Source organism: Xiphophorus maculatus, chromosome 13, assembly GCF_002775205.1.
Source record: "Xiphophorus maculatus strain JP 163 A chromosome 13, X_maculatus-5.0-male, whole genome shotgun sequence".
NCBI classification, from domain to species: Eukaryota; Metazoa; Chordata; class Actinopteri; order Cyprinodontiformes; family Poeciliidae; genus Xiphophorus; species Xiphophorus maculatus.
In genome coordinates this window covers 7,489,527-7,508,882 of record NC_036455.1, presented here as the reverse complement: position 1 = coordinate 7,508,882, position 19,356 = coordinate 7,489,527, and the positions used below count along the sequence as shown (strand labels likewise).

The following is a 19,356-nucleotide window of genomic DNA, read 5'->3' as shown; positions in this document are numbered from 1 at the left end:
TTGCAGTTCCCCGTAAATTCATGGGTAATATTGTTCTCTGACTCATATTGTTCGTCATAACAACATCAAATAAGAACCTTCCCATATTAAAAAGTAATAGTAAGAAATTCTAATTCTGCACACAATTACTCATCCCTCAGTTGTCTGCGGCAAAATATCTGTCTGTGCTCTTATCTAGACAACTACGGATGCCCCAAACTCAAACACTTCCCCAAACTCAGACAACGTTTCACAGGACAGTCAGGAGGGTAGCTAATATGTTCTTAGATTCAAATTCTCTTCTTTTGACAAATCAAAGTGAAGCTGTAAAAAAGTTAATTTTATAAAGTTAAAACTGTACCAATCTGAGGGTTAAAGTATAATTTTCAGGGAACACATAAAGCAGTAGCAAATACAGATGAATAATGCATTAAAAGCAACATTTATAGAGATGTCAGAATAAATCTGAGTTTACAAGGAGCAGAGGGAAAACTCAGAGTTAAGAGATAATTATGTGTAGATTTAGAATTTCTGACTGTTACTGTAATATAGGAAAAGTTCTTATTTGGTGTTGTTGTAACGAAACAGTGAAACATGTTGCAGGATGTAGGAGATATGAGTCAGAGGAAGAGATTACCCATGGATTTGCGGAGAACCTTAAATACTAATATTGTATTTGTTTTATTTAAATAAAGTGGCAGAAAAAAAATTATGTTTTTCGTAGAGAACTGGCACTGTATGAGAAATCTTTAGATGTGATGATCAAATTATCCAGAAGGTGGCGCTAATGCAACATTATGAATTAATAATGCTGCTGGGGAGTTTTATGTAGAAAAAGCATATGATATGTTATGGAGAGATGGGTTAATGATGAAATTACATCATTAATTCATCATCATCAGATAGATATAGGAGGAAATATGTTTAATTATGGGATTTTTTTAATGTGCTAGAACTATTCAAGTTAGAAAAAAATGATCCATGTTTCACAATCATGTAAAATAGAAAATGGAAATCCTAAAGGAAGTGTGGTAAGCCCAACATTATTTTCAGTTACAATTAATGATATATTTTTTAAAAATTATCTTTAAGTTTTACCAAATCACTTTTTGCCGATGATGGAGCGTTATGGAAAAGGTGTAGAAATTTAGAATATCTTATTTTAAAGCTTCAGGAAGGGACAGATAAAGCGGGTAAGTGGGGTTTTGGAGATAGAGCAAAGACATTTAACGTATGTAACCAAAAACTTAGTCCAACAGTATTGTGGCCTTTTGATTCATTATCTCTATTGTTAAGTATTGAAAAGGGAAGTACAAATTTATTATATGAGGTTATGGCTGTACAGACTATCTGAACAAAACAAAAATGTAATATTATTTTTGGAGTCCTGCTCATGTAGGTATTTTGGATAATGAAAAAGCAGATGGGTTGGCTAAGGAGGCTATTAAAAAGGAAACTATTCATATGCCAATAAAATAAATCTGTATGCACAAGTATTGTTGGAAAGAAAAAAAAAACTTACTTAAAATCATGGCAGTGGCAGCTATTGCAGCACTTCTGGTGACAGCTGCTATAAGCTACCATGGCTGCCATGACAGGTCACCGGCAGGTCGTGGCAGTCATGGTAGCTTTTGGCAGCTGTCACAGGAAGTGCTGCTATAGCTGCCGCTGCCACGTTTTGAGCCTGCTGTCTCTCCCTTAGGGTCACCGTCCCGGATCTGCACAACGCACCCCGTCAGACCCGGCACCGGGCTCTCACAGTATCGCCCCACAGACTAATGGTTCCTCTAAAAGCCAATGAAGAGAATTATATGTTTTTGATCTGTGCAGTTTAAGGGAAAAAAAGCACACGATCTAAAAACACTGATAAAACTGAGGTAAGCCTTTTAATTTAAAAAATCTAAAATTTTTAAAGTTAAAATCAGAGCAGCATCCAGCAACAAGTGATCTCTAAAAGTCACCGGGAAAATCTGGCATGTTTTAAAAAATGTTAAAATGGTGTTTAAAACTATGAATACGATCAGAATAAGCTAAAAAGATTCAGTTTTCCTTAATGTGGGACCGTGTGTACTGCCTGGAGCCTGCGTGTATCCGCCTCCATACATCCACCAGGCCATGAGACGAGACCAGCTGCCTCAGAGCATGTTGGGCCGCCAAATGAGGCTCTGCATGATTAAGGTTGTCCATCTAACGGGTGAATTGAGTTTCCTAAATCTGCTGGGATTTACCCTGTCCAGAACTGAAGTAAACTCTGTTTAAGCTGATGTCGAGAAAGACTCGCCTGGTTTCTGACGACCTCCATTCAGATGTCCTACCCGTCTTCCCCCTGTGAATTAGCCAAACTGAACAGCCTGCAGCCAACTAGTTTCACAGAGCACACCTGCAGGTCGCTCTTTCTCTTTATTACAACTTGCACTTGTTACTGAACCAGGAAAATGTTTAGATTTCATTCTTTAAAACTTTCTTGCATTGAAATAAGGAATAATCTCACCTATTTTTATACATCTGCAGGCTGGAAACTTACTTACTCTTCTTCCAGGAAACCTGCTCCTCCTGTTTTATGACTCTCTCTGTCTGACTATGATTTCTTATGATTAGATAGAAAAAAGAAATAGAACTAAAGCAAAGTTTGCAGGAGACAAAAACACCACACACAACCAGATTGATTTTATTGAAGTTTAACTTTAATGTTGGGCCTAGATGTCACTTGTGTGATTAAATTTAGAGGTAACTTTATTTATTGTTACTGTTAAACTAAAATCTCCAGCATGGGGAAGTGGGATGATCTCGGGTTTTCTTGACAATGTGTCTTTATGTAGAAAATTTGATACAAACCATCACCATCTAATCTTTTTCATTACAGGGCATTTTCTCCCATCTGATATTACTTGCTTTTTAAATTTAAGATTACACCCTCTAACCACTCAGTCTATTTGCTGTATTTTTCACATGGGTGGGATGTCAACTTCCCTCAGCTCCCCATCAAGAGTGTTTCTTTTCTTACAGGCTGCAGCTACAGTGTCAGAGATAGCACCGAGAGCACTGAGACTGCAAGTTGACCTTTTCACTGGTCCAACCTGTGCTTTTGCAGAAGTAACGATGTTCAAATAAATCCCAAGAAGCATGAAAAGCACCATAATATAATGTTAACATGAGTGCTACAATAAGATTCTGGAACATTAAAACTTTGTGTGATGATTACTTGTTATAATGCATAAATGAATAACACTGAAAGTTACAAAAAACACAAGACAGCCGTTGTTGTTGCTAATTTTATTAACGAGTGCTTTTACACGGACAGGCCGGTTAAACTGTAAATAAAGTAAAAACAAAACATCAATACTTAGTATTACAATATTCAATAAACACAAACTTAAACATAGATTTAGGAGCTAGGCTTGACTTGACTAACAGGTTATAAGGCAAAGTTTACTCTTAGAACACTTCGTAACATAATAAACATTTACATTCAAATATCACAGTGCAGTAAAACACAGCTAGCATTTAGCTAATTAGCTCTAGCAAATTCACCAACTGCACGTTTATAACAGATAACAAAACTCAGTTTTCTTCCTCCTCACATAAACTCACGTACCAACGCAAAGCAACTACAGAGCCCTCTAGTGGAATAGGAGTGAATCCAACACTGAATAAGAATGATTAAATATTTTTAATCCAAACATAATAATTACTTATTTTAAGGCACGAATAAGTAATAAAAAACAAGAATGAGTAGAATCAAAAAAACAATGGTTTTGTAAGCAAAACAATTACAAAACAGCAACAAAAAAAAATGTCTCTCAAGGAAAACGTGTCAGAGATGCACATTTCTAAGAATCCAAATTTCAAGATACAAATGATCACATTTAACAACTTAATTAAAAAATGTCACCAATTTATAGATATTAAGCCCTCTAGTAAATAACACATTTTTATCCAAATGCCATAGATAGTGAACTTCTAAGGCTTTTCACTGGTGTGAATCATTACATGCCGAGTTAAATGATGTTTGTGACTAAAACATTTTCCACATTTCAGACATAAAAATGGCTTTTCACCAGTATGAATCCTCATGTGCTTATTTAAATTCCGTTTTTGATAAAAACGTTTTTCACATTTCCCACATGAAAAAAACTTTTCATCTGTATGAGTTCTCATGTGAGCATTGAGAGAAGATTCACCAGTGAAACTCTGATCACAGTTCCCACATGAAAAAGGCTTTTCAACTGTATGAGTTCTCATGTGAAAATCGAGTAAGAATTTGACAGTGAAACACTTTCCACATTGTACACATGAAAAAGGCTTTTCACCAGTGTGAATCCTCATGTGCTTAGTTAAATTCTGTTTTTGACTAAAACATTTTCCACAGTTCCCACATGAAAACGGCTTCTCACCAGTATGAGTTCTCATGTGAATACCGAGAGCAGATTTAGCAGGAAAACTCTTACCACAGGTTACACATGAAAAAGGCTTTTCACCTGTATGAATCCTAATGTGCTGAGTTAAATTCTGTTTTTCACTAAAACTTTTTCCACAGGTCACACATGAAAATGGCTTTTCACCTGTATGAATCTTCATGTGCTTAGTTAATTGCGTTTTTTGACTAAAACTTTTTCCACAGCTCAGACATGAAAAAGTCTTTTCACCTTTATGAGTCCTCATGTGAACATTGAGAGCAGATCTGACAAAGAAACGCTTTTCACACGTCACACATGAATAAGGCCTTTCACCAGTGTGACTCATCATGTGCTGATTTAAATTATGTTTTCGACTAAAACTTTTTCCACAGGTTACACATGAAAAAGTCTTTTTACTGGTGTGACTCCTCATGTGCTGAGTTAAATTATGTTTTCGACTAAAACTTTTTCCACAGTCAACACATGAAAAAGGCTTTTCACCGGTGTGAATCCTCATGTGCATAATAAAAATCCGTTTTAGACTAAAACTTTTTCCACAGGTCACACATGAAAAAAGCTTTTCACCTGAATTAGTTTTCTTGTGAGCATCAAAGGCAGATTTGAAAGAAAAACGCTTTTTACAGATGACAGATGAGAAAGGCTTTTCACGAGTGTGAATCTTCATGTGCTTTGTTAAATTCTGTTTTTGACTAAAACATTTTCCACAGTTCACACATGGAAAAGGCTTTTCACCTGTATGAGTTCTCATGTGAACATCGAGATAATATTTGACAGTGAAACTTTTTCCACAGTTAACACATGAAAAAGGCTTTTCACCTGTGTGAATCATCATGTGCAGAGTTAATTGCTCTTTTAGCCGAAAACTTTTTCCGCAGTTAGCACATAAAAATGGCTTTTCACCAGTGTGAATCATCATGTGCTTAGTTAAAGTCTGTTTTTGACTAAAATATTTTCCACAGGTCACACATGGAAATGGCTTTTCACCTGAATTAGTTTTCTTGTGAGCATCAAAGGCAGATTTGGAAGCAAAACGCTTTTTACAGATGACAGATGAGAAAGGCTTTTCACCTGTATGAATCCTCATGTGCTGAGTTAAATTCTGTTTTTGACAAAAACCTTTTCCACAGTTAACACATGAAAATGGTTTTTCACCTGTATGAATCCTCATGTGCTGAGTTAAATTCTGTTTTTGACTAAAACATTTTCCACAGTTCAAACATGAAAACGGCTTTTCACCTGTATGAGTTCTCATGTGAATACTGAGAGAAGCTTTAGCAGTAAAACTCTTACCACAGGTCACACATGAAAACGGCTTTACACCCATATGAGTTTTCATGTGAGCATTAAAAGCAGATTTGAAAGCAAAACGCTTTTCACAGATGTCACATGAGAAAGGTTTTCTTCTTTCCTGATTTTGGTTCTCAGCTTCAGCAGCTTCCTGGAAGATGACTTGGTTCCTGTTTGGTTCTGATTCAGTGTGGTCTGTTTGCTCATCAACAGGAACCACCATGCAGGTATCAGTCTCCTGTTTTAATTCAAGCTGTTCTTCAGCCTGACTGCAGTAAACTTCTTTCTCTTCCACTTTTATCTGCTCATGTTTTAGATCCTGCTGCTCTTCTTTTATCTGATGATCTTCTGGCTCTTCCTGTTTTACCTGCAGAGGTTCTAACTCCTCCTGGTCCAGAGTGGAGCTCTTCTCTTGGTCACATAGCTTCTCCTTATAAACATCATGTAGCAGGTAATCTGGATAAGAAAACAGATAAAAAGAGGAATTGTTAACTTTACTGAAGTACACGAGGAATGACTTTCACCATTCAAGACAGAAATCACAAAAAAAGGCCACTGAAAATTCAAGAGCGTAGACAGATCAGTTGACAAATTCAGCTCGTATTAAAAAAAATGTATTTATTATGAAATCATTTATTGTAGGCATTATAGTTTGAGTACGGCTTAAAATTTCTATTCATTTTGGAGCCATTTATTCTTTATTGTTCTTACTCTGAATTTTGTTAAAATGTATTCTTAGTTGACTTTATATTTTTGGGGTTTATTTACTGAGTTTATTTCTATGTTAATTGTTTATTTTTTGTTCTTGATATCTACTTTTCTAAGTTAGACAGGACGAATTGCCGGTGCATTTTGTGTAAGTATAGAAACTGGTATAGGACCATCATGCACTGGGTTGGGCCTGTGGTGGTTTTTCAGCAGGGCCAAGTTCAAATCATGGCAGTGGCAGCAATAGCAGCATTTCTGGTAACACCTGCCACAACTTGCCATGACCTGCCACAGCTTAATAATGGCTTCTAGCTTTGGTGACACATCCCACTGCTGCTATGTCAGGTATGTGAATTGTGACCACTGAGAGAATGAGCTGGGGTGGTGTTTTGTGGTCCAGTTCTCTGTCTCGCATTTAGTCAAATATGTTTAATGTTGCATGTGAAAATTATGTTTCAAAACAAGTTTCAACAGAGCAGCGTTCAGTGCGCTACGTAAACACCGCATTGCAGCATAACCAGATCAACGAGTAACATGACATTCCCATTCAGGTTCACCAGAATGAATTCATTTCATCTCATGAATAGACACAATGTAAACCTAAGTGGAAGATTTCTGCTTTTTGTAACCAGCACTGATCAGAAAAACATTGGGATTGACTCTTAAGTCCCTGTAATGTGATTTGCTTAACACTTCTAGCTTAATGTGTGTTTCTGGCTCAGATCCTGCAATGCAACCGCACTGTTTCTGAACTTTCTGGGGGGGGTTTTTTTAGTGACACTACCTACAGAAACTGTCGCTAAACAATGAGGTTGGTGTTATCATATTTATTAAAATTTAAATCACATACCTGATGGTGTTGCTTGTGGTGTTTATGTGACCAAATAGAGAGGAATATCAAGTAATGTCGATGAGTTATACTGCAATAAAATCTCATCTAAATGATATAAAGTTAACAGCCAGTGTTGTAGTTGGTGGTGATATCCAAATTGACAAGCCAAAATTATAATAATAAACGTTCCTACATTAAGGTCAGATACCACCAACAGTTTATGAGCCATATCTACGGCATTTGTCTGTGTTCTCTACTGGGAAACAGTTTGCAGGCTGGTGATGAGGGGAAATAAACTTAAAAACAAAACGAGCCGCATTAAGACCTGAATTAACTAGTGACAGTCAAACGGGGTCCTCAACGCAGATGTTTGTAAACAATTAGGTGGCTGTGTCGTTTCCTGATCAAAACAAGACAAACGTAAATAAACTGATTAGAAAATGTCTATGATCTCGTCAAAACAATAATAATTCTTTGTATGTGAAGGAATATTCAAGAATATATTGAAATATCACCAAAATATACCACACTTCAAGAGGAGACTGTGCTGAACTGTAAGAATTTCACCCAGCATTGTTACAGTACTGACGATTATTTTACATCTTCTCGGTCTTAAATTGACTGACATGTTCTGCAAACATGTCAATAAATGTAAACAGTTCTGATATAATGCGAACTAATTCCTTTCTCATTTAATGGAAGCCACATTATTTCGTTTGCACCTTAACTGGGCTGCAGACGCAAAGCTGTGCAATTTAGTAATTTCACAATATCCTTACAGTTAAATGTTTGCCCGGCAAACCTGTTAAACGATATTACCTCCAAAACGTTGGCGGCAAGTGGATATTATTTTTATAAACTGGTCCAAAAAGCGAATCAGACGACGTCTCTAACTGAACTCGGACCAGCGGTCGCTGAGTTCCGAGAGCAGCTTTATCCACTAAACTATATCGGCCAACGGAAGTCCATTAATCCAACCTGTTATTGATTCTGATCTAACAGACACCTCGCACTTTAAGAAGCAAACCTGGATTAACTGGTGACACTTTCAGAATCTCAGTTTGACTGAAGATTTTAACCCATTTCTGATGTAAAAGTATATAAAACAATTGTTTTTTCAGCGTTCTCTCTTATGGTTGAGTAATAGGGTCACTTGATGAAAAGAATAAAGATGTTTAGTTAAATTACGAGAGAAAATATCAATAAATAAAAATGACACTGCCACATACGTAGATCTGCCATGTCTTCTGTAAATGAAATAGGAAATAAACTATAACATGTTACAAAAACAGTGTTAAAAGAGATTTCGCTATTGTTTCTGTGGATATCTAATTGAAATATCATACAATATGAAGGAGATGTAAAAAACAACATAGTCAGTCGATCGTTTTAAATGTTTAATTTTTAATCCCATTGCTTTTCAAACACTTATTTTAATCTTTGCTTTGAGATCCGTTTATGGCATCTTGAGATCTACTTCGATCTTCCTTTGACGAGTTTCAACCTCTGAAGCAACACAGAAATCAGGACAAGTTCTGCGTAATTTACATATTTTGGTAGTTTTGCAAATTAATTTTTAAAAAGGCAACATACCAGATAAAACCAATTAAAGTGTTTCTAATTAGTTATTTCCGGGATCTTAATGGGTGTCTTACGGAATCGGATGGTATTTTTTCAAAGATTTGTAGTTGTTTAAGCTTATCGCATTGTTTATTTCCTGGTTCGGCAAAGGGGTCCTAAAAAGCCACGCCCACAGAAACATCTGTCTCTCCCAGATGCCGCCACCAGTAAATCTATAACACCGGTGGCCGTTGAAGGTTGTGGCAGGAGTCACCGGAAGTGCTGCTATCGCTGCCATGATTTGTACTTTATGAATCATTTTTTAACCAGAGCAGGAGAGGAAGCAGGAAACAATGAAAAGTTTGATCTCCGTTAATTGAGATTTCTGCGTTCATGTGCAGGTTAACAAAACATTTATAAGGGAAGGAAACCGTTACTAAAATGACGCCCATATAGAAAAGCTTCAGACATTTAGACCTTAACGCTGGTGGTTCCTACCTATTCGGTGTAAGATTATCTGGGGCCTCCGGGAGAAATCCAGCAGTCTGCGATGATCATCCATCTCTTCCTCCGACTTGACGATGATTTCTTTAAACTCTGTGAATGTTTCTTCAGCAGCAGTTAACGGCTCGTTGATAAACTTTTTAGAAAACTCTCGAACCTTCAACGACACAGACCATACGCCATCTTTTTTTTCTCCACTTCCTCATACTCTTCTTCTTCTTCTATTGATATTAACGGAAGCTTGTGTCCATTATTGGTGCATTACTGCCACCTCTTGGATCTCAATACTTATTCCTCAAATTCTAATAAGCCCAGTATTTCTTAAAGAACAAAATATCTTTCCTTTTCCTTCATTACTATTTAACTGAGCAACCACATTCTCAGATTTCAATTTTCTATTAAAACCTGTTTCCATATCCAGTAATCTTCTTTGATTCACATATTTTTACTACTAATAAAAACATGTTCAATCGTTTATCCAGTATTACACCAATTACCTAAACCAGTAAGATGTTTCCCCATCTTAGTGCCAATCAAAAAACTATGACCAGTTCTTATTCTCTTTATAATTATCTTCTCTTTCCTGTTTATTCATCTAATTCTCATAACATAAACTGTATTTTGTATCCAAATGTCTTCCTTTTTTTTCCCCACCTCATTTTCTATAACTTCTTACTTTTGCCTTCAGATTTAGATCATTTTATTGTCATATCAAAATCTTCTTTTTTAACAGCCTTCTTAGCCAACCTGTCTGATCTTTCATTACCCAAAATACCTACATGAGCAGGACTCTAAAATAATATTAAATTTTTATTTTGTTAGTCTATGATGAATAACCATAACCTAGTATAATATATTTTGGGGATTATTTGTACTTCCGTTTTCAATATACAGTCAACATTGCAGATAATGAATCACTACAAACTATTATTTTATTAAATTAGTATCATCCACCCTTTCTAAAGCTACTAATGTAGCACATAAATCTACTACATATATACTCAAATAATCAGATGTTCCTTATGAAATGTTAATCTTTAATCCAGTAATCACTACTGTAACACTAGAAACTTCAGGTTTTTTGGATCTAGCATACCATCAGTATACATTTGCAAATAATCATTATATTTATTCTGTATTCGATTATAACATTCTTGGCAAATATCTGATATTTATTTTCTTAATATTTGGTAATCATCTATCTACATTAAAGTAACTACACGAGTGGTCTAGATGTCACTTGTGTGATGAAATTTAAAGGTAACTTTATTTATTGTTACTGTTAAACTAAAATCTCCAGCATGGGGAAGTGGGATGATCTCGGGTTTTCTTGACAATGTGTCTTTATGTAGAAAATTTGATACAAACCATCACCATCTAATCTTTTGCATTACAGGGCATTTTCTCCCATCTGATATTACTTGCTTTTTAAATTTAAGATTACACCGTCTAACCACTCAGTCTATTTGCTGTATTTTTCACATGGGTGGGGTGTCAACTTCCCTCAGCTCCCCATCAAGAGTGTTTCTTTACTTACAGGCTGCAGCTACAGTGTCAGAGATAGCACAGAGAGCATTGAGACTGCAAGTTGACCTTTTCACTGGTCCAACCTGTGCTTTTGCAGAAGTAACGATGTTCAAATAAATCCCAAGAAACATGAAAAGCACCATAATATAATGTTAATATGAGTGCTACAATAAGATTCTGGAACATTAAAACTTTGTGTGATGATTACTTGCTATAATGCATAAATGAATAACACTGAATAAGAATGATTAAATGTTTTTAATCCAAACATAATAATTACTTATTTTAAGGCATGAATAAGTAAAAAAAACAAGAATGAGTAGAATCAATAATATCAATGGTTTTGTAAGCAAAACAATTACAAAACAGCAAAAAAAATGTCTCTAAAGGAAAACGTTTCAGAGATGCACATTTCTAAGAATCCAAATTATCACATTTAACAACTTAATTAAAAAATGTCACCAATTTATAGATATTAAGCCCTCTAGTAAATAACACGTTTTTATCCAAATGCCATAGATAGTGAACTTCTAAGGCTTTTCACTGGAGTGAATCATTACATGCCGAGTTAAATGATATTTTTGACTAAAACATTTTCCACATTTCAGGCATAAAAATGGTTTTTCACCAGTATGAATCCTCATGTGCTTATTTAAATTATGTTTTTTATGAAACCTTTTTTCACATGTCCCACATGAAAAAGGTTTTTCATCTGTATGAGTTCTCATGTGAGCATTTAGAGCAGATCTGACAAAGAAACGCTTTTCACACGTTACACATGAATAAGGCCTTTCACCAGTGTGACTCATCATGTGATGAGTTAAATTATGTTTGTGACTAAAACTTTTTTCACACGTCGCACATGAAAAAGGCTTTTCACCAGTGTGACTCATCATGTGCTGAGTTAAATGCTGTTTTTGACCAAAACTTTTTCCACAGTTCCCACATGAAAAAGGTTTTTCACCTGTATGAGTTCTCATGTGAGCATTGAGAGAAGATTTACCAGTGAATCTCTTACCACAGTTCCCACATGAAAAAGGTTTTTCACCTGTATGAGTTCTCACATGAGCATTGAGTACATTTTTGATAGAGAAACACTTTCCACATTGGACACATGAAAAAGGCTTTTCACCGGTGTGAATCCTCATGTGCATAATTAAAGTCCGTTTTAGACTAAAACTTTTTCCACAGTTCACACATAAAAAAGGTTTTTCCCCTGTATGAGTTCTCACGTGAGCATTGAGTAAATTTTTGATAGAGAAACACTTTCCACATTGTACACATGAAAAAGGCTTTTCACCGGTGTGAATCCTCATGTGCATAATTAAAGTCCGTTTTAGACTAAAACTTTTTCCACAGTTCACACATGAAAAAGGCTTTTCACCAGTATGTTTCCTCATGTGAACATCGAGATCATATTTGACAGTGAAACCTTTTCCACAGTAAACGCATAAAAAAGGCTTTTCACCTGTATGTTTCCTCATGTGCCGAGTTAATTGATCCTTTAGTCGAAAACTTTTTCCACAGTTCACACATGAAAAAGGCTTTTCACCTGTGTGAATGTTCATGTGCTTAGTTAAAGTCGGTTTTAGACGAAAACTTTTTCCACAGGTCACACATGAAAACGGCGTTTCACCAGTGTGAATCCTCATGTGCAGAGTTAAATCCTGTTTTTGACAGAAACATTTTCCACAGTTCACACATGTAAACGGCTTTTCACCAGTGTGAATCATCACATGACGAGATAAATCACGTTTTTGACGAAAACTTTTTCCACAGTTCACACATGTAAATGGCTTTTCACCAGTATGAGTTCTCATGTGAGCATCAAAAACAGATTTGAAAGCCAAACGCTTTTTACAGATGTCACATGAGAAAGGTTTTCTTCTTTCCTGATTTTGGTTCTCAGCTTCAGCAGCTTCCTGGAAGATGACTTGGTTCCTGTTTGGTTCTGATTCAATGTGGTCTGTTTGCTCATCAACAGGAACCACCATGCAGGTATCAGTCTCCTGTTTCAATTCAATCTGTTCTTCACCCTGACTGCAGTAAACTTCTTTCTCTTCCACTTTTATCTGCTCATGTTTTAGATCCTGCTGCTCTTCTTTTATCTGTTGATCTTCTGGCTCTTCCCGTTTTACCTGCAGAGGTTCTAACTCCTCCTGGTCCAGAGTGGAGCTCTTCTCTTGGTCACATAGCTTCTCCTTATAAACATCATGTAGCAGGTAATCTGGATAAGAAAACAGATAAAAAGAGGAATTGTTAACTTTACTGAAGAACACGAGAAAAGACTTTCACCATTCAAGACAGAAATCACAAAAAAAAGGCCACTGAAAATTCAAGAGCTTTGACAAGATCAGTTGACAAATTCAGCTGGTATTAAAAAATATTTATTTATTATGAAATCAGTTATTGTAGGAATTATAGTTTGAGTACATTTTAACATTTTTAGATATTCATTTCATAGGACCAGCATGCACCTGGTTGGGCCTGTGGGTTTTTTTTCAGCAGGACCAAGTTCAAATCATGGCAGTGGCAGCAATAGCAGCATTTCTGGTAACACCTGCCACAACTTAATAATGGCTTCTAGTTTTGGTGACACAACCCACTGCTGCTGTGTCAGGTGGAATATGAATTATTTTATTTTGAACAAAAACACACACAAAAAAAGGAATACATACATCCGCCACTGATTCAGTGACATATACCACGGTTTCTGTTTCAGATTGAATATGAAAATTAATTTATTTTTTTAAACTAAACAAAACAAACAAAAAAAAATCTGTTTAAAAGTCCACTTGTCAGGACAAAGGTAGGTAGAAATAGGTGACGAGAAGCAGGGTCTGAAATAATTAAACACAATAGCATAAATAAAGATTTGTAAATTATCTTTATTAAAATGTAAGGTAAATATTTGTATTTTTAGGAAAGACTTTTTAACATTATATTTTTGAATGTAACGCAGCCATTTATAAATGCCCTGGAAGAAACAAAAGCACTAACTAGGGCTCAGGCAATGGAACAAACTGATAATGGCCAAATGGATGAGAGGTAAAAAAAAAAATGACAGTGACTGAAACAATATGAGCATCCAAAAATAATCATATATAAAAATCAGAAAAATAATTAATGTTATTCATTACTGAATGTCTTTTTCTGCCATGAGAGAAGAGCTTCTCATGCAACTACAAGCAGAATTAGAGAAATATTCAAATCTCTGAAATTAAATATGTTTACAAGTTTGAAGTTAGGCATTGTTAATGATTTTAACTATGATTTGTCATACTAACACTTGGATATTTTCACTTTTCTTTTCATTCTGCTCAAATTATTTAGCCATGAAGAAAGAATATGTGTGAAACCGAAAGGGGTGGCATGCAAGAAAAGGGAACAGAACCCCAAATTGCTGCATCCATCACTGTTCTCTTCTCATATGGCGTCATGATGAGGTGGTTTAAAATATTCTGCTGTTAGAGCAGAATAATCTAGTCCAGGTTTGACGTGTCTCTGTGTTGTGGTTTTGTAATCAGAGCAGTTCTAGAGCGGTCCAGCTGCTGTTGAATGAACTGGAGTCAGAGTCGGCCTCATTCCCAGGGGGTCTTTGAAAGTCGTGATCTGTTGAGCCCTGGGAAGTTAAAGTTTGTAATTGAATTGGCTTAACGTGTAAAAGTAAGAGTACACTGATGATTTTAACCATAATAAGAAGTGTAATGTATTTAATCAGTAATCAGTAATGATAATTGTGTGTGTGACCTCTAATCTCAGTTAACGTGCCGACTTCAACAGTAGACCTATAATTGCGGTTAACGGTTCAGCAGGGTAAGGAAGTGATAGCTGAGCATTCGGGGAAAAGGAAAAGTGAGACTGGAGGGAGCTCAGTGCAAAAGCACACTGAATAGATGAACTGTGGCCACTGAGAGAATGAGCTGGGCTGGTGTTTGTGGTCCAGTTCTCTGTCTCGCAAAATATACCTCCAGCGCGCTCAGCAACAGAGGTTAGGGAGAGATGTGATAGATTGAAATTGATTTCATCATATATATCTTTGATTAAATTTTTGCAGTTGATTGCTGCTGATGAATGCTGTTTGACTACTCTTATCCAAACATACAATTAAATGAGCATGCCAAGACAGTCAAAGTGGTGAACAATCCTTCTGTGTGTCACTATAAAGTTCTCCGATTGGTCTAATTAATCATGATGCTTGACTTTGAAGACAGAAACAGGTTTTGACCGGGTGGCCTTAGCCAAAATAATTGGAAGAGGAAAATATCGCCTCTGTGACTTGTAAACTAAGCCACAAAATTTTCACCTGTGCAAATTCCAAGAGCACCTTAACGAGTGTGGTCTGACTTCAGCCGCTAGTAAATTAACTCGCAGAAAGACGCCAGGTCGTTAATCCCAGGTGGATCTCCTCATGTGAATCCAACTAAAAAGTTCTTCATGAACTCTGATATGAACTGCAGCTGGATGAAGCACCGACTCTCCTTCTGAGAGAAGTACCGACAACGAGGGGCTCTGCCAGAAATCTTTTCTCTCTCTATTATTTGAAAACCTAACTTTATTATTTTTCTTAGCAGCATAGTAACAGCCACAGTCGTTCTTGCCTTGTACTGACTGCTGCTGAACACCAGGAACGAACTATTTCATGCAGATCCAGTGGGGTTCAGGGCAAATATGTGCTTTTTGGTGTGGAAGGATAATATTTAATTTTTACTGCTAAAAACTATTTTAGAAAACACAATATAATTAATTTTGTAATTGACAGGGCCCATTTTTTTTAATTCTATGAAAAAAGAAAAAAGGAAAAATAAAAAACTGCGGAGCGCCCCCTATTGGTCAGGGGCCCTTAGAGTTGTCATAACTTCCCTCCTATATTTCGCAACTGCCGATGACAACAATGCATAGAAAGTGGTGAAATCAACCTTTACTAAAGTCTCACAAATCAAATAAAGGAATGACAAATCCCAAACTTGGTTTTACATAATCTCCTATCAGTTGAGAAAAATCCGGTTTGACGAGTCTAGGTGTTGTAGCCTTCAAGATGCTGAAGGTGGTGGGAAAATTAGTTGTAATAGTCCTTTAGGAATTTCTCCAATCAGAAGCTACAACTGGAAACTAACTTCAGCTTCGTGCCGCCCGTGGTGTCACCGAAGCTGGAAGCTGCAGCTACTAAGCTGTGGCAGGTCCACCGGAAACCGTGGAAGGTTGTGGCAGGAGTCACCGGAAGTGCTGCTATTGCTGCCATGATTTGAACTTTATGAATCTCTCTTTTTTTTTTAAACCAGAGCAGGAGAGGAAGTAGGAAAAAATGAAAAGTTTGATTCCATTTTCTCGATTCATTAATAAGAAAATTTCACAGCATAATTGAGATTTCTGCGTTCATGTGCAGGTTAACAAAACATTTATAAGGGAAGGAAACCGTTACTAAAATGACCCCCATATAGAAAAGCTTCAGACATTTAGACCTTAACCTGCATCCAAACGCTGCTGGTTCCTACCTATTCGGTGTAAGATTATCTGGGGCCTCCGGGAGAAATCCAGCAGTCTGCGATGATCATCCATCTCTTCCTCCGACTTGACGATGATTTCTTTAAACTCTGAATGTTTCTTCAGCAGCAGTTAACGGCTCGTTGATAAACTTTTTAGAAAACTCTCGAACATTCAACGACACCGACATCAGACGCCATCTTCTTTTTTCTCCGCTTCCTCATCGCCCCTCTTCTTCTTCTTCTATTGATTTTATCGGCAGCTTGTGTCCATTATTGCTGCACTACTGCCATCTTGTGGATCTCAATACTTATTCCTCAAATTATATTAATAAGCCGAGTATTTTTTTTAAAGTATTTAAAATAACAAAACAAAACATCTTTCCTTTTCCTTCATTACTATTTAACTGAGCAACCACATTCTCAGATTTCAATTTTCTATTAAAACCTGTTTCCATATTCAGTAATCTTCTTTGATTCACATATTTTTATTACTAATAAAAACATGTTCAATCGTTTATCCAGTATTACACCAATTACATAAACCAGTAAGATGTTTCCCCATCTTAGTGCCAATCAAAAAACTATGACCAGTTCTTATTCTATTTATAATTATCTTCTCTTTCCTGTTTATTCATCTAATTCTCATAATATAAACTGTATTTTGTATCCAAATGTCTTCCTTTTTTTTCCCCACCTCATTTTCTATAACTTCTTACTTTTGCCTTCAGATTTAGATCATTTTATTGTCATATCAAAATCTTCTTTTTTAACAGCCTTCTTAGCCAACCTGTCTGATCTTTCATTACCCAAAATACCTACATGAGCAGGACTCCAAAATAATATTATATTTTTGTTTTGTTAGTCTATGATGAACAACCATAACCTAAAATAATATATTTTGGGGATTATTTGTACTTCCGTTTTCAATATACAGTCAACATTGCAGATAATGAATCACTACAAACTATTATTTTATTAAATTAGTATCCTCCACCCTTTCTAAGGCTACTAATGTAGCACATAAATCTACTACATATATACTCAAATAATCAGATGTTCTTTATTAAATGTTAATCTTTAATTCAGGAATCACTACTGTAACACTAGGAACTTCCGTTTTTGCAGCTTGTGAACCATCAGTATACAATTACAAATAATCATTATATTTATTCTGTATTCTATTGTAAAATTCTTGCCAAATATCTCTTAATATTAAAATATCTGGTAATATTTCTTTTCTTAATATCTGATAAGGATCTATCTACATTAATGTATTTCCATATACATGTAGATCTCAAAGGCCACAATACTGTTGGACTAAGTTTTTTGTTATATTGTTAAATGTTTTTGCTCTATCATCCCCAACCCACCTAAAACTATTAATTTGTTCCTTTCCTCTTTCCAAAGAATCTGCTAATACTTTCTTAACTGGTTGATCTTCATTATATAATTTTAAATTTATCCAATAATTAACCATTATCTGTTGTCTTATGACATCATTTTCTATATTATGTTCTATGTGATTTTTCCAAGTCAATTTTCTATCAAAAACTACTCCCAAAAAATTAAAGTAGTCAACCCTCTCTGGCTCTTTCACATATAAGCACAACTGTTTATCAACCCCAATTTTTTATTTGTAAAAAAAACATAACTTTTGTTTTCTCAATTGAAAATCAAAACCCCACTCCACTCCCCACTTACCCACTTAATCTGTCCCTTCCTGAAGATATTCTACATTTCTGCCCCCTTTACACTTTATCATCAGCAAAAGGTGATTTGCTAAAACTTAAAGATAAATCTTTATAAATATCATTAATCATAACTGAAAATAATGTTGGGCTTACCACACTTCCTATAGGATTTCCATTTTCTATTTTACTGTATTGTAATAGTTCTAGCACATTAAAACAATCCCATAATTAAACATATTTCTTTCTATACCTATCTGATGTAATTTAATCATTAATCCATCTCTCCATAACATATCATATGCTTTTTCTACATAAAACCCCCAGCAGCAACAGTTTCCTTATTAATTCATAATGTTGCATTAGCGCCACCTTCTGGATAATTTCATCATCACATCTAAAGATTTCTCATACCTTGCCAGTTCTCTTTGAAACACGTAAAATCTTTTCCTCCACTTTATTTAAATAAAACAAATACAATATTAGTATTCCAGTTCTCCACAAATCTATGGGTAATATTATTGTGAAAACTGGTATAGAGTGGTGAGATCTTTCCAGGTAAACGCAGAAAACAGATCATAAAAGCCTGAGAGACATTTTGATTTACTGATGATTATAAAATAAGTATTCTTGTATTTTGATTTATTGATGATTATACAAAGAGTTGATGTAATAAAAAGCAAATTGAGAAATTAATAACATGATGAATAAATGTTGAATAGAATTAAAACTCAGATGATTATTAAAAGAAGTTTTGTTGAAGAATTCAATCAGAAAGATGATTATGTTTAATGATTTATGATGATCATACAGCTTACATGGGCTGTAACTGAAGTAATCATACATTGTGTGAACCGTAGTGACATGTTGATCTCAGGCTGTTATAATTAGAGTGGCGGTAAGGGCCAGTCAAGGGTCTGAGCTGAGCGGGAAGATAAACGAACTCCAAAACAGGAACTGGAATGTTTCTTCTGAAACCAGATTAGAGAAGTCATGCCAGATGGTCAGTGAACAAACAATAAAAAAGGGGAAGTGAACGAGGCGTTGACTGATGGGGGGGGGGAAAGGTCTGGTACTTTCCGACAAGTCATCGAACGTTCAAGTAGTCACGTAGGCCATCAGCCCATACACAACCATGAGGTGAGAGAGTACAAATAACCATGAAAAGAGGAGTAAATGTTCTTAGTCTCCGGTGCTGAAGTCAAGCCGACAAGAAATGCAGACAGAAGATCAGCAGAGGAGCCAAAGGGAGGAAATGACTCTGCACTGCTAAAAGGGACAAGACCCATCAACCCGCATCCCTGGTTCCTGATTCGACCGCCGCTCTGCGCTCAACCCAAGGATCTCGTCCTCTGACTCATATCTCC

The 19,356-nt window shown here is 35.8% G+C and overlaps 1 protein-coding gene across 1 annotated transcript; it reads right to left on the bottom strand.

The window, feature by feature from the left end:
* Positions 1 to 11,058: 11,058 nt before the first annotated feature.
* LOC111610441 (gastrula zinc finger protein XlCGF8.2DB-like) lies at positions 11,059 to 12,809 on the bottom strand. The gene is made up of 2 exons (XM_023344667.1): positions 12,116 to 12,809; positions 11,059 to 11,779 (listed from the first exon to the last, which is right to left on the bottom strand). The coding sequence occupies exons 1-2, from the start codon at positions 12,807 to 12,809 to the stop codon at positions 11,346 to 11,348; spliced, it is 1,128 nt and encodes a 375-aa protein (XP_023200435.1). The 3' UTR covers positions 11,059 to 11,345.
* Positions 12,810 to 19,356: the final 6,547 nt, after the last annotated feature.

Coding starts and splice junctions, on each gene's coding strand:
- LOC111610441 (XM_023344667.1), bottom strand. CDS start 12,809: ATGGTGGTTCCTGTTGATGAGCAAACAGACCACATTGAATCAGAACCA. Junction 11,780..12,115: donor GCACATGAGGATTCACACCG/GTGAAAAGCCTT, acceptor GAACTCATACAG/GTGAAAAACCTTTTTCATGT.